General features: G+C 39.8%; 1 protein-coding gene across 5 annotated transcripts in view; it reads right to left on the bottom strand.

The window, feature by feature from the left end:
• The window catches only part of DNAJC13 (DnaJ heat shock protein family (Hsp40) member C13), a 542,758-nt gene that overhangs the window by 112,035 nt on the left and 414,294 nt on the right, over positions 1 to 16,429 (bottom strand). For all 5 annotated transcript variants that reach the window (XR_003942499.1, XM_030206535.1, XM_030206508.1 and 2 more), the window contains 2 exons: positions 14,613 to 14,782; positions 7,159 to 7,201 (listed from right to left, as the gene is read on the bottom strand). Coding sequence is in view for 4 of the 5 variants with exons in the window: in XM_030206535.1 (XP_030062395.1) it covers positions 7,159 to 7,201; positions 14,613 to 14,782 (213 nt within the window). In the remaining variant the exon portion in view is untranslated. The remainder of the gene's footprint in view (positions 1 to 7,158; positions 7,202 to 14,612; positions 14,783 to 16,429) is intronic.

The following is a 16,429-nucleotide window of genomic DNA, read 5'->3' as shown; positions in this document are numbered from 1 at the left end:
CTGTAGTGCAGCTTTTGCCGCCTTCCAATAAAGGAGAGGAGTCTGCTCATGTGTCTGGGTTGTAGATTTATAAGAACGCCAACATAATAGGAGATGGTCTCTAAACTTTGGATCCTTATAGAGGCCTGCCAAAAAAAGATCAGGTATATCCTCCACTCCACTCCTCGAGAGGGAAGCCGCCAATCCATCCAGACCAAAGCATGGTCCGAAACCGCATATGGGCCAATCGTAGCTTTACCTATAGAAGTTAATAAGCTAGTAGATACTAATAAATCAATACGAGATTGAGTAGTGTGCCCTCGAAAGATGAATGAAGTCCCTCTCAGTAGGGTGTAACACCCGCCAAACATCTACCAAAATCTAACAAGTGACACATAGCAGGTAAACCTCTTACAGTAACTTGACCCCCTTTTATCCACTGCAGGATCTCAGATTGCACTGAAGTCTCCTCCAATCAGAGTATGTAAAGCATCTCTATTAAGAAAAATGGATTGTAAGGTACGATTAAAATTTTTATCATAGTGATAAGAAACCTACACACTGCATTGTCTATAGTCGCTTGGCAAATAATGTATCGACTATTGGGATCAGAAATCAAAGTACAGAGTTTGGCTCCAACCCTTAATGAAACAGACACCCCACCCTTTTTTTGTTGTGCACGGCTGCCACACAGTCCCCCATCCACCAAGCATTTTAATTTGAGATGTTCCGCATCTGTTAGATGGGTTTCCTGTAAAAAGGCAATATCCGCTTTTTGCCGCTGCAAATGCTGCAAAATCGACAGCTTAATTGGAGAATTAAAAACGCCCACATTCCAAGTTACAATTTTCATTCAGAAAAACCAGCATGTGTGGTAAAATGAAACAAAGCTAACAAAAGAAAAGCCCAAGAGGACCGTCCCAGACCGAAATATTGCCCTAGATCAGCAGAAGTCCAACCATTGGAGGCATACTTCAACACACCAAACACAATTCCCCACAACCTCAATCAAAAGGTCTTAGTAGCCATGGCACTATCCAACTCCTCTAATGAAAAAATGCTCCCCAACATCGTTCCCATGTTTCCCAACTAAACTCTTCCCACCTCAGCCCCTGTCCCCTTCCCCCACCTAAGCACCCTATCCCAAAATCCCCCATGAGAAATCTCAATGAGCCCCATAAATGGGGCAGGTCACTTACCAAGGTGTAAAAAAGCAGAGACGGGATACACCCTCCACAAGATGTCAAAGGGAAACAACACAGGAGCAGAGGGCGACAAAATGATTTCCAGTCTGGGAGAAGATATTCAGTTTTTTATTTATAAAGAACTTTCAAATATCTCCTCCCAGGCTGGAAATAATTTTGTCGCAGATCACTTACCAACCACCCTCCCCACTCCACCCGTCAGAGAGATTCCAAAATTGTGTCTATCCACTACCTACCTAAAACTGCCACCCAGCCTACTATAGCGTCTGAAACTATGCATTGAACCTGCAGTGTAAAACAATTACTCTAACCCAGGCCAAGGCCAAGGCCAACCTCTTCCCATCAGTGTCCCAAAAGAAAGGGAAAAACAGAGACCCCCGATACTCATACTAGCCTCGGACAAAGAACATCAGGCCAAGGGCAAGGTATAGAAAACCAATAAAGAAAAGTATTGCTAAATCAGATAGCCTGTGCGACACAGGGCTTATAGGCTGAGCAGCATCAGCAAGGGTACAGTATGAGAAGACTAAGAAAGTAACTAGTAGTCCTATAGCCCTATTACAGCACAGAGACGTCTATGCACTGTCAATAAATATCATAATTGAAAATAGAAATATGCTTAACAGCACTATCACCTCATAGTTTGAGGGTATGATGTAATGGAACTATTTTGCACATTCATTTGCTCTGTTATGTTACCTATTGATGTTATAGGTCCAGAGATATGTGTATCACCTCATACACATATCTCTGGACCTATAACATCAATACGTAACATAACTGAGAGCAAAAGAATGTGCAAAATAGTACCATTACATCATATTTACAACTGTATTCCTGCAACTGTCAAATAAACAAATAATAATAAAACTTTATTTATAACCCGCTATATCTATAATAGTCTAAACAGGGAACAAAAGTACATACAAAATAAAAAGACAAAACAATAAAATTATTTCTTTGCTCAACAAACTATACAAAGATTGCTATATTAAAATACAACATACAGCAAATTAAATTTACATGATATTAAAATATCATACATCAGTGGCATCAAAAGGCTGAAAGAATAAATGAGTTTTTAAAGCTTTTTGGAGGTTGGAGGAGTAGCCTAGTGGTTAGTGCAGTGGACTTTGATCTTGGGGAGCTGAGTTCGATTCCCACTGCAGCTCCTTGTGACTCTGGGCAAGTCACTTAACCCTCCATTGCTCCTGGTACAAAATAAGTTCCTGAATATATGTAAACCGCTTTGAATATAGTTGCAAAAACCTCAGAAAGGCGATATATCAAGTCCCATTTCCCTTTCCTAAACTGATCCATATTCTGTATTAAATGAAGTTCAATGGGCAATGAATTCCATAATTTTGGACATTTAATGTAAAAAAATAGATGATCTACATTCTTCTAAATAAACCTAATGAAATGAAGACACATCGAGTAGCTGTTTCTGAGATGATCTCAGAGAGCGAGCAGGTTGATAACATCTTAAGAGTGGCACTGAGAGTTGGTGAAATACTACCATTCAATATTTTAAAAACAATAAAATTTATGTTCAATATGAAATTTTACAGAGAGCCAGTGCAGTGATTTCAAGATTGGAGTAACATGATCATAGCGAAAACCTCTTTTGATCACTCGAGCTATAGCATTTTGAACAACTTCCAATGCCTTCAGCATATTACTGGTAATCCCCATTAACAAACCATTACAATAATCTAACAATGGGCAAACTACAGACTGGACAATTTTACGAAAGTTTTCAGCAGAAACCAGTGATCTAATACGCTGTACAATCATTGATTTATAAAATACCTTTGCTATTATATTTCCAACCTGATTTTTCATAGAAAATATAGTGTCAAGTTGCACCCCCAAATTTCTAATCTGATGGACAACGGGGATATTAACAGAGTCCATGTTAAAAATTTTAGGACAATTTACTCCTTTTGTACCAGAAAGGAAAAGAATTTGCGTTTTCAAAATGATCAATTTCAAACTATTTCCCTCCATCCATTACACTAAGATAAAATCTCAGTTTAACAAAAGTGTCTTCAAAAGAGTTCTCAACAGGCAATACAAACTGTTTGTCATCAGCATACAACTTGTATTGCACCCTCAGACATCTCAACAATGTGCATAAAGGTAGAAGAAAAAGATTAAATAACACTGCTGAAAGACAGGAGCTCTGCGGGACTCCTGTCGAATATGACAAAAACTCCGATTTCTCTGTTCCTTCGAATACACAGAACTTTCTATCTTTCAAGAAAGATTTAAACCAACATAGCACAAAGCCGGATAATCCGATCGATTCAACAAAATAGTATGATCAATGGTATCGAAAGCTGCAGAATAATAATGCATAACAGCCCTTTTATAGCAAAGAGATGTCTATTGTTTGCAAGTTTAATAACTACCATAACTGTAACCAATGACTTGTAACATCAATAATGAACTGAAGTCAGAATAATATGCAGAAGAACTCTATTACATCATAGGTACAGCCAATATCCTGCAGGAAAAAAATAAAATACAAAAGACCCAGAGCCACCCTAATTCGGCACAGAGAAGTTCATTGTCCTGAAGCTTCAAAGATATCAGATCTGAAAATAAAAATGAAATATGCAGAACCACGCTATTCTGTCATAATATGCCCAGTATCCACCGTCAAAAAAAAAAAAAGATATAACTGAAAACAGAGTTGTGCAGGGTACCTCTATCACAACTTAGAAATGTTCATTGTCCTGCAGCTGCAAGAAATGAAAGAACTGAAAACAAAAAAACAACCCCCCCCCCCCCCAAAACAAGAACAAACAACTCAGGAAAGAAGGGGGGCTTAGAAGCTCCATGACTGCATGAAGTACCAAATCCAGCAAAGAGATGCTCACAATGCGGCGGATCACGCTCAACACTCTATCACTTCTTGTATCCAAAATTGCAATGGAAGAGTACATTAGGTCACATATATAGTAGAGCTGGCTTTAAGTGTTATTTCTTCTTGGACAAGAAGCTAAATTTGGGGTTTCTAGTAATATCTGAGATGAAGATGTAAGTGTGCAGGATGGTTCACAGTGATGAATAATCCTCAATAGATGGATCGGTATTAGATAATATAATATTTTTAAAATCAAGACCATCAACTTAAATAGCATTCCCTAACTGGTAGCTAATGAAGTTCTATAAGGATAGGGCTAGCATTTTTCTCATAAGCAACCTGGAAGCTGCATTCTGAATTGTTTGCAGCTGTTTAAGCAGTTTTCCAGTAATCCCTAAATACATTGCAACAGTCCAACAGACTTAGCAAAAGAGCATATATAACTGCTTGCAAAGCTTGTGTCTCTAAAAACGGTCATACACTGGACATCTTTTTCAACTTTGATATAACAAGTTAAAGACAAATATTTAATATTATAAAATGAATGAACCATGGAGAGAAAACAGAAAAATGGTAAGAAAAGAACAGAAGGAGATAGTGGTTATGATTTATTAAACAGCACCTACAAATAACTCAAATTACAGATGGCATCCAAAATTTTCAAAATGAAAGACATTTGCTTTCCAGGGCTTCATTATAGTAATCCTAGCAACCATTTGGGGGCAATTTTCTAAAGCTGCTGCTACATGGATAAAGTGAAGTTACTCACTTGTAGCAGGTGTTCTCAAAGGACAGCAGGACAAGTATTCTCAAATGTGGGTGACATCACCAACGGAGCTCTAGTGTGGGGGAAGAGAGAAAGAACCACTTCTGGTATCACTTGGAGCACCAAGGATGGGATGAGAACCTGGACTAGAACTACCTCATCCTCCAAACAGCGCCGATGCTCCACCAGTGACAACTGTAGCAGAGGACTGGCCCAGGAAATCACTCCGAAGAGGTTGGGCATAGTGTTTGATGTTCTGCTGAGCCAACCCTGCAAAACTTTCTACAGCCAAGCCAGCTGGAACTTTACCTTGGTGTTTTGGAGCCATAAGGCAAAAAATAATCAAGAAACCTGCAGGAGCTCCCTGTGTGACTCAATACACCCCCACCATCCAGAGTTGGTTTTTAAACCAGACTCGGAGAGATGTAGAAACAATTTTTATGTAGACAAGATAGGATCTAGGGCCTTGCCCTCACACCAGATGGCAAATCTCTTCCATGTACAAGTATAGCACCTCTTGGTGGAATCTTTGCTGGAGGTCAGTAGGACTCTGAAGACACCCTCAGGCAGTTGAAGGGATGCAAATTCTACGCTCTCAACATCAAAGATGTGAGGACCAGGGACTAGAGACCACTTGTTCTGATTGAGGAGTGTTAGAAAACAGTCCATTCTCCAAGGTTCTTTAGAGGACAACTCCAGAAGCAGAGAACACCAGATCTGCCTTGGATAGTAAGGCATGATGAGAATCGTGGTTCCCCCAGTCCTGCTTGAGTTTCAGCAGAGTTTTCCCTATTAGAGGGAATGGAGGATACATATACAGAAAGCCTTTCTCTCAATTGGAGGAAGACATCCAACGCTAGCCTGCCGTGCGATCTGAGCCTAGAGCAGTAGAGGACCACTCGTGCGGTTGCATCACCCTGCTCAGCCTGTCCACCAGGCCCTTGTCTTTCCCCATCAGGTATGTGTCTTGGAGTACCATACTATTCTTGAATCCTGAATCCTTGTGTGAAATTCACCATTACTTTTATATTACTGGAGTGTCTTCGACTGATCCAAAAATTTCTACTGCCTTAAGCTGCATTTCTGTTTCCAAGACTCCAATTCCTTGTATTCCATTCCAGGTTATACCTACCTTTGTTTTAGTATCTTCTGCTTCCAAGATTCCAGCTGTTCAGAGACTACAGATACCTTTGATTCAGTGTCATGGGGATGGAAGTGAAGGGAGACTGTTCTTGCTCTCACATTATACCGCCAATATCCCTAAGTGCAAGAGCGAATCAGCTGCCACTTGGGAGGGGGAGGGTTGTCAATAGGAGTCTGGGGTGCGGGTTGTCATCAGAGGTTCAAGTTATGATCAGAGGGCTTGGGGTGGTTTTTCACAGCCTGATTTTTTTAGGTGGGGGGAAAGGGGGTCAGCAGCTACAGCCACGTCTTACAAAATTGCTATGAAACAAAAGTATGTAAAATCAAAACAAAAAAGCTGTGACAGGAAAATAAACAAAACATATTTCTTGCCTTCCCACCCCTAATAAATGAGCAGGTAAATAGCTGTCCTAAAGTTATCCTGTTATCCAGGTACAGAGAAGTTGCACATCCAAAAAAAAGTTAATCAAAGTTCCTTAGTTAAGATACATACTCAGCTGCTCTCTCTGGGGACAGGATACCAGTCCTCACAAGTGGGTATCATCATCCAATGGAGCCCAGATAAGAGCAGAGTAAACCTCTGGCTAACACTTCTTATTTAAAGATGTTGGTCCATTTAGCAATCATCATGTGCTTCATACCTCAAAACAGTGAACTATCCCAACAGACTACTTCAAGGGCTAATAATATAACATACAGAGACAAAAAAAACACATTAATATTTGAGCCCTTCAGAGCTAAAGCAGAATGTCGACTTTTTTGCATTATTTCAGCTGTACACTAATTCATAGTCTCTATGGCCTAAAGACTTAAAAGAAAAATCAAGCCATGTCCATACCTAACCAATTCTGCCATCTGATGGCAGAACTAGTTAGGTATGGACATGGGCCAATTTTTCTTCAATACGCATCAGTGCATAGCTGAAATAATGCAAAAAGTGGACATGGCCTACTTTTGCTCTGAAGGGCTCATAGTACTTTTCTAGCTGTTTTGAATGAAACTGACATGGAAAGTTATATGTTGAGGATGTTACTTCAGCAGTCAAGTTTTTGTGATAGCACCACAGTAAAGGTTAGCAGCAATGAGCACCCTGTACATTTTACAGAAAGTACTATTTTAAACAGGGTAGAAAAGAACGAAAAAAAAGCAGCAAAATCTGTCTCCCCCACCCCAGACCATGTTTGGTTTGTTACCTTCCAATTTATGTCAGGGTTCTCTGCCTGCTGTTTAAAGTGCCTGTCAAAAAAAGAAAATAAAACACTGTTTATAAGCAAAATCATTTTGTAATCTTCAAGTATACAACATAAAGATTGTTGCTGATCAAAGAACAGTAAACCATCATCCCCTTCAATTCTGAATATACTAGCACCAAAATCTCCAATTTCCTATAGCAGATTCTTGGTGTTGGGCAATCCTGTGGCAGTATAAAATTTGGCAGCAAATGTACATATTTTATATTAATTAATATCTTTTGGCGGCTGATCCGAGCATTATGGAATGAAGTGCAGAATGTTGAAAAGCTAAGTACTTAAATAGTTTCACAAGAAATGATTGATGTACTGAGAACAAGCGGTGTTATGAGAAAATACATAGATTAAAAAAATGTAAGAATTTTCAACACAAGAAATATAAGAAATTTGATGCCCTAGAAGTACAGTATGTGGAATATTTTATCCCTTTGGGAAGGTCGATGAAGATAAAAGCAGCAATGGGTAGTTTGTGTTCACTTTAAATTTATCACTTCAGAGGATTCCCTTAAATAATAACAAGAATCATACATCTTATATTAAGTAGACAGTCAACACTTACACTTACAATATTGATTTGTGCACAATTATGAGGAGTTTGCTTTAAAGAATATATTATGAATTAAGACTATATATGTATGCTGGGTATTTCAGTTGATCTTTTACTTTAACCCTACGTAAGAAGATTTAAGACCTGTTTAAATTGATTTAAAAAATCAATTTAAAGCAAAAAGCTTTCAAATTTTAAATAACGCTTGTCACGAAATGCCTATTCACCTGCCTGGGGCTACCCCGTGGCCACTTAGCGGGTCTATCCCCAGCACAGCTCAGGTCTGCCTGCACCTGCCACTTGTGCTCTACTGTAGCACCCTCCTCCCATCGACTGGGTCACAACCGCCTCCCGCTCTCAAATTATCCCTAGTAATTTCTAGGTTACTGGAGGTCACACTCCCAGTGGCCTCACAGTTCCCAGAAAGCACTCACAGATCCAACATACAAACTACCAGGATTCTTTATCAGTCCAAACAACAAAGTCAACAAACTAAACAGGTTTATTGTCTGAAAAATTGAACAGTGAAACAGAAAAAGTGCAATCAGCAAAACAACAACAGGTAACTGAAATATGGATCAATTATAACACTATCTAAACATTTGTTTACTATCTAAGTAGTACCTGGGAAGATCAGGACATATAACTGTTCACAGAGCCTCAGCAAAGAGATCCTACTCTCTCTTCTTCCTACATTACATAAGTATTGCCATACTGGGAAAGACCAAAGGTCCATCAAGCCCAGCATCCTGTTTCTAACAGTGGCTAAGCCAGGTCACAAATACCTGGCAAGATCCCAAAAAAGTACAAAACATTTTATACTGCTTATCCCAGAAATAGTGGATTTCCCCAAGACCATTTAATAATGGTCTAAGTCCATTGAATAATGGTCTATGGACTTTTCCTTTAGGAAGCCGTCCGAACCTTTTTAAAACTCCGCTAAGCTAACCGCCTTTACCACATTCTCTGGCAACGAATTCCAGAGTTTAATTACACGTTGAGTGAAGAAAAGGTTTTCCGATTCGTTTTAAATTTACTATATTGTAGTTTCATCGCATGCCACCTAGTCCTACTATTTTTGGAAAGCGTAAACAGACGTTTCACATCTACCCGTTCAACGCCACTCATTATTTTATAGACCTCTATCATATCTCCTTTCAGCCGCCTTTTCTCTAAGCTGAAGAGCCCTACCCGCTTTAGCCTTTCCTCATAGGGAAGTTGTCCCATCCCCTTTATCATCTCTGCACCTTTTCTAATTCCACTATATCTTTTTGGAGATGCGGCGACCAGAACTGAACACAATATTCGAGGTGCGGTTGCACCATGGAGCGATACAAAGGCATTATAACATTCTCATTTTTGTTTTCCATTCCTTTCCTAATAATACCTAACATTCTATTTGCTTTCTTAACAGCAGCAGCAGCACACTCAGAAGGAGGTATCAACGTATCATCAACGACGACACCTAGATCCCTTTCTTGTCTGTGACTCCTAACGTGGAACCTTGCATGACATAGCTATAATTTGGATTCCTCTTTCCCATATGCATCACTTTGCACTTGCTCACATTAAACGTCATCTGCCATTTAGACGCCCAGTCTCATAAGGTCCTCTTGTAATTTTTCACAATCCTCCCGTGATTTAACGACTTTGAATAACTTTGTGTCATCAGCAAATTTAATTACCTCACTAGTTACTCCCATCTCTAGGTCATTTATAAATATTTTCAAAAGCAGCGGTCCAAGCACAGACCCCTGGGGAACCCCACTAACTACCCTTTCTCCATTGAGAATACTGACCATTTAACTCTACTCTCTGATTTCTATCTTTTAACCAGTTTTTAATCCACAAGAGAACACTACCTCCTATCCCATGACTCTCTAATTTCCTTTGGAGTCTTTCATAAGGTACGTTTGTCAAGCGCCTTCTGAAAATCCAGATACACAATATCAACCGGCTCACCTTTATTCACGTTTGTTCACCCCTGGCTAAGGCTGGGGTAAAAATTGAGCTCCTGGGCCAATCAGAGCCCAGAACAACAAGTTCTGAAAGTATACTGCAGACTGCCTTTCCAAAGGTTTAAACAAAGAAAACAGCCTTGGTTCTGCAGCAGCTTTAAAATAAACATGCACCACCTGCTGGCCAAACTAGAGAAATACACTTCATGAATTAAGGGGCCCTTTTACAGCTTCGCTCTTCTGAGACTACAGCTGACCCAATGCGGCCGCCGCTGGTAGTCCCACCTTGAGCATGTGCCATTTCTGGGGGAAAAAGAAAACCCCCGGAAATGGCTTGCATGTCGGTAACCCAGCAGTAATCGGGCATCGCTGTGACCTGCCCAGTTACTGCCAGGGTAGCGTGGGAGCCCTTATCACCAACTCAATGGGTGGTGGCCGTGTGTATCTGGGGTCTTTTTACCTGCTGTGGTAAAAAGGGCCCTGGTACATGGGAAAAAATGACCCCCACAGCCAGAACAGGGCCCTTTTCCCGCAGCTTGGTTAAAGGACCCCTAAGGCAGTTTTACTGGTTTAAAAAACACACTGTTCTATCAAAGCTCTCAAAAAAAAAAAAAAAAACACCAAAAAAACCAACCCAGTCTTGAAAGTATTGTGTATGTGTATCTGGATCATTTGTTCTCTTTTCCTATCTCCATTTTTGTTTTACTTGACATTGTTTTCTTTTCCCTGTGTCTTCCTACTCAGCCATCACATTTTTGCTTATCTGCTGTGTTTCTTACTACCCTACAGGCTGTGTTCACCTTGCCCACCTCCATCTTCTCCGCTCCTATACATCTTTTCCTTCCCAGTCTCTCCCTGAAACTTGCTGATTTTTTTCACAATATTTTTCCTCTACCTTTTCCCACTCATCTCCTCCTCTGCTCCCTTCCACTATGTGGTTCTATTCACTCTTAAACTTAGGAGGCCTAAAGTAATGTCATGGCCATTTAGGGGCCCCAAAACATAATAGATTATGCACTAGGGATCTGTGTTCAATGGACTAATTAGTGCATACCTGCATGCACATGAGATGATATCAATTGTAAATTAGCAAATGCCTGGCCATGGTGGCATGTTACTTATTGTGGCTCTTCTAAAACCTAAAGGTTAACACATCAACTCAGATTAGGTGTTAACTATTTAGTGTAAATGCTGCCTTGTGAAATCCTCCATGTTACTTCAAAATGATAAGAGCCGGCTCACATTATAGATTTAATTCCCCTTCTCCAAACAAGCATAACTTCTTATACTATCAAGACCCCACCTTCTACCAAGTCCTTGATGCCCCCTGGAAGTAGTACAGGCCCCCCTTCCAGACCAGAATTTCTCACCCTAGCTACCCCTCCAGACGGACTCTCCCCCAGTTACTTTAACCCTCATCCTGAAGTGCAGCCTGGTAGAAGGTACACAAGAGACCTCCCACTGGTACTGTTGCAGTCTTCAAGTGATTCCAACTAGGTAGTGTTTCACCCTGCAATGGAATGGGTCTAGGGAGAGCACACTGTGACAATATGGGAGGTGTGGGAAGACTGCATGGTACAAGGTGTTGATGAAGAATATGTTTGTTGGAGTGGTGGCTGCAGGGAGAAACACCTGTCAGTTGAAAGGGGTGGGAAAACAAAGGGTGGAAGAAGAGCGCACATTAGCAGTGACAGCTGCAATAGTAGTGTGGAGGGGAGTAGACAAATAAATAGTTACTCTAAGGCTTGAAGCAGCAGTGTGCAGCAGAATAATGAGTGCAGCAGCAGAACTACACTTTGGGATTCCATTGCCTCAGACAAAAAGCAAATTATACAGAAGTAGGTGCAAATTATTAGCAATCTGGGGGCCCTGACTAACTTTATTGACTATGAAAAGTATGAGCCAGCTTTCCAAGATGATTTTGGGTACTAAATCCAACACAAAATTACCCTTTCCTGAAAAGAATGAAGAAGTTCTTTTTCAATACAGGAGGTGCTCAAACACCCACAGCCCTTATACCTATGCTATGAAGTGCTAAATACTTAGGATACCTGAATGCACCCTGCAAAGAGCTACTACTGAAAATGTGTGAGCTTAAGTTTTCCTGCAATATATATCTTATGAATTCCTCTGTCAATTTCTCCTCACATCAACTGTTAACCGCTCTGGCCTGGCCCACCACAAGCCTGTAATTTGCATGGTCCTTTCAATCTGATGAAAGCATCTACACTGAATTGGTAATACATAAAGAACATGGATGATAGAATTAAACAATCAGGTATAGAGAGAAAACATAGAACATCTGGTGAGTGGTGATGTGATACAATTTTTAATTATGGATCATTGTGGTATGCCTTGTTGAAGAAATAAGTCTTTAGTGATTTACGAAAGTTGAATAGGTCATATATTGTTTTCAGGTCCAGTGGCAATGCGTTCCACAGTTGTGTGTTCATGTAGGAAAAGCTGGACGCATGTGTAATTCTGTATTTTAGACCTTTACAGCTGGGGAAGTGAAGATTTAGGAATGTGCGTGCTGATCTTTTAGCATTTCTGGGTGGCAAGTCAATAAGTTCTAGCATGTAGGCCGGGGCGTCTACATGAATGATTTTATGAACCAGAGTGCAGACCTTGAACGCAATACGTTCTTTAAGTGGAAGCCAGTGTAGCTTTTCTCTAAGGGGTTTGGCACTTTCGTATTTTGTTTTTCCAAATATTAGTCTGGCTGCAGTGTTTTGGGCTGTTTGAAGTTTCTTGATGATTTGCTCTTTACAGCCAGCATAAAGTGCATTACAGTAATCTAGATGACTTAGCACCATTGCTTGTACCAGGTAGGTAAAAGTGTCCCTTGGGAAGAAGGGTTTTACTCTTTTGAGTCTCCACATTGAATGGAACATCTTCTTAGTTGTATTCTTCACATGGCTTTCAAGTGTGAGATTTCAATCAATGGTAACTCCAAGAATTTTCAGGGTGTCTGAAACAGGAAGGGAAAAGTTTGGTGTGGTTATAGTGATGAATATACTTGTGTTATGCTGTGATGAAAGTATAAGACATTGTGTTTTTTCTGCATTAAGTTTTAATTGAAATGCATCCGCCCATGAATGCATGATTTGGAAGCTGTGGTTGATGTCATCAGTGATTTCCTTTAAATCAAGTTTGAATGGGATGTAAATCATGACGTCATCTGCGCATATGTATGGATTGAGGCCTTGATTTGATAGCGATTTGGCCAAGGGTGTCATCATTAGGTTAAAGAGGGTTGGTGAGAGTAGAGATCCTTGGGGGACTCCATATTCAGGTATCCATGGAGCTGACGTATTCGAATTAGATTTCACTTGGTATGTTCTTGTGGTTAGGAAGCTTCTAAATCAACTAAGAACATTACCTCCAACTCCGAAGTATTCAAGGATGTTTAATATTATATGGCTTACCATGTCGAATGCACTGGACATGTCAAATTGTAGAAGTATATTATTGCCAGTTGCAATTGCTTGTTTAAATTTGGTTAGAAGAGTAATTAGAACTGTTTCGGTGCTGTGGTTAGACCGAAATCCTGATTGAGAGTCATGAAGAATTGAGAATTTACTTAAGTAGTCGGTGAGTTGCTTGGACACTATACCTTCCATTAGTTTGGTTACCAGAGGGATAGATGCTGCTGGTCGATAGTTGGTTAAGTCACTTGTGCTTTTCTTTGAGTCCTTAGGTATGGGGGTGAGTAAAATATTACATTTATCCTTTGGGAAGAGTCCATTTTGTAACATATAATTCAGATGCATCATGAGGTCTGACATGAATTGTTGAGGGGCGGATTTTATAAGGTTGTTAGGACAAATGTCAAGTTTGCAGTGGGACTTGGCGAATCTTTTGATCGCTTGGGAGATAGTGAGGCATATTTTCAAAGCACTTTGGGAGGCTAAGTTCCATAGGTTTCTATGGAACTTTGGGAGGCTAAGTGCTTTGAAAATGAGCCTCACTATCATCCAAGAGTGTATCGAAGTCAGTCCACGTTCGATCAGCTGGATGTTCACCAGGGATTGGGTTGACAGTTGAGGAATTTTACGTAGTTGATGGTATTAACTGGTAACGTGAGTCGTAACTTTATAATTTTCTCAAGTATTTTGCAAGATTATCTGCTGATGGGGTGTCTGTGCTGTTTGAAGTAATTGATGTAGTATCTAATAATTTGTTCACAAGATGGAAATGTTTATGTGTATCCTTGTAATCTGGACCAATTTTAGTTTTGTAATATGATCTTCTGGTATGTCTAATAGTATATTTGTATTTTCTTTGAAGTTGTTTCCAGGCACTGAGTGTGGAGTTGTCTTTCTTTTTATTCCAAGCTCGTTCTAACCTTCTAACTTGTGTTTAAATCTGAGAATTTGTATGTAAAGATATCTAGTGTGAGTCCTTTAATATGGGTTGATTGCATATTTGGCCAGTAGAGATCCCATAATTGGAAGAAATCCTTACATTCACACACATTAGTTGAGTTAGGATCTTCCAGGTGAAGATTGATATCCCCTACTATATAAGAAGGTTGGAGTTAGAGACAAGTGTTCGATATAAAGTCCATAAGGTGTGTTTGGCACTCATGCCAATTTCCTGGTGGTCTGTAAAACAGAACTACATTTAGGTGGTCAAGCAAATTTATATGATTGATTCTGAGGCAATTTCAAGTGAAGAAACAATTTCAATTTCATATGAAAAAACAGGTGCAGACTATGTCCTACTATGCTGTTAACGAAGCAAAAAAAGAGTCTGTATGTGCAAACTCTTTAGTGCTCTGCAAAGCATTTAACTTTACTTTGTTGCAAAGTACTTGTACTAAACAAGAATTATTCTTAAGATATTAAATGGATATAGGGAAAAGAAGAACCACATATCTCTCTACTTACTCCAACATCATTTCTCGAACTGTTGTAGAGACCTTCTCTCTGGAGTTCTCATTCCAGATTAACTCTGGATTTTCATGTGTTCCTTCAAAAATGTGTACAGCAGCTTCAGGACTGTCTCTCATGGCATCCATGAAAACACCAGGCAGAAATTTCATCAGTGTAATTCTAACCTACATGAATTCATAAGAACAAACAGCATAAGTTTTTTTCTCGCATATACAACTTCCTCATATTAGCGCTTATAGGGCAACATATTTTACACATGGCTTTTCAAAGTGAAATAGCTATTGAGTTCACAGGTGCTCACCCTAGCTTTTGAAAGATTATTCCCACAGGCACATAATGAAGATGTTATATGCAGGAAAGACTGGTTTATTTTTTGCCCGTTAAGATTTGCAATCAAAAACAACTGGCAGGAAAGGAGCACAGACCTCTTTATTTTAACATAAAATCACCACAAAACACACAGGACATCAATTTATAACAGCAGTGAAGATAATTATACCAACTTCTAATCAAATATAAATCAAGGTAGTGGTATCACTGGATGAATGTAATTAATCAGCTAATTTGTCATCATACATGGAGTTTTAATAAAGAGATTTTTCATTTCTCCCTAAATAAACTGGAATTCTCTCTCCCCCCCCCCCCCCCCCCCCCCCACACTGCCTTTACTATCTTGCCTTTCTTTCTGTTAATATTTGCTACACCTGGTAAGTTTCCAATAATATAGATCATAGTTACTCTAAAACCATTTCTTTGTGATATCTGAGGGAAGGGCCTGTAGACAGAATAATTAATGGGCTGATGATCAGAAATAAACGCAGGTGCTAGAGGCTATTAGCACCATATTAGCGCCTGCGTTTCCTACTGCCCCATGGTCAGAGCTCACGAGCGGATGAATCTTACCACAAGTAGCATGCAAATGCATGGTAAACATATTCCTCCCCAATGATCAGCGGGCCCACGGCAAATCCTATGCCAGCACGGAGCTGGCATTAGGGTTTGCAGACCATTGGGGAGGAATGGTAAGCACTGTCCAGCATGCATTTGAATCTCTATCTCACATTGTCCAAGTAAAACTCAGGTTCATTGTGGCTTACAACATAAACATAAAAGAAAAGAAATAAATTAGTTACATTTAAAAAATACATCATAAAATATATAGGAAGTGATGAGGCAAATTCAGTGAGGCGTCAGGAAGAAGTGAAATATAAGTTACTAAATAATATTCAGCACTGGGTTCTAACATCCTGTAGCATAGTTGCTTAGTTTCTAGCCACATCATTTACTTCTCTGTGGGCTGGACATCAATGCTGCCTTTCTACTCTTTCTAGCCCAGTAATACTAAGATTGCAATTTATATTCTGGCTAGCAGAGGATCCAAGTATGCATTTCAGTTTGCCTTCCTTCAGTCCTGCCAAGTCAATTCCTCTGATGAAAAAGTCTCCCACTCATAAATTTTCTTATCTCAGGATCTTCTGCTGTATGGCTTCTCTCTAACACATCTCTTCCCTCAGCTCTGTTCTCATATCAAATGTGTTTGTGCTGCCAAACCCAGAGGTTTTCCATTTGGATGTACCTAGCCAGAGTCTGCTGACTTCTCGGCCCATTCTGCATGGGATTGATCATTGAAACAAGGACTTCACTGGAAGTTGAAAGGAGATGGTAGCTGCTTAAATCTGATTCTATGTGGCAGCAATGCATGACCATCTTCAGTTGCATGTGAGACATGGCATGTCTGCATTCTTATTGGTTTTATCTGTTGTAACTTGGATTCTGGTACATTTAAGTATCTGCATGTTGAGCATATGAAA

The sequence above is a fragment of the Microcaecilia unicolor genome, chromosome 1 (genome assembly GCF_901765095.1).
Source record: "Microcaecilia unicolor chromosome 1, aMicUni1.1, whole genome shotgun sequence".
NCBI classification, from domain to species: Eukaryota; Metazoa; Chordata; class Amphibia; order Gymnophiona; family Siphonopidae; genus Microcaecilia; species Microcaecilia unicolor.
This window is presented reverse-complemented; position numbering and strand designations above follow the sequence as displayed.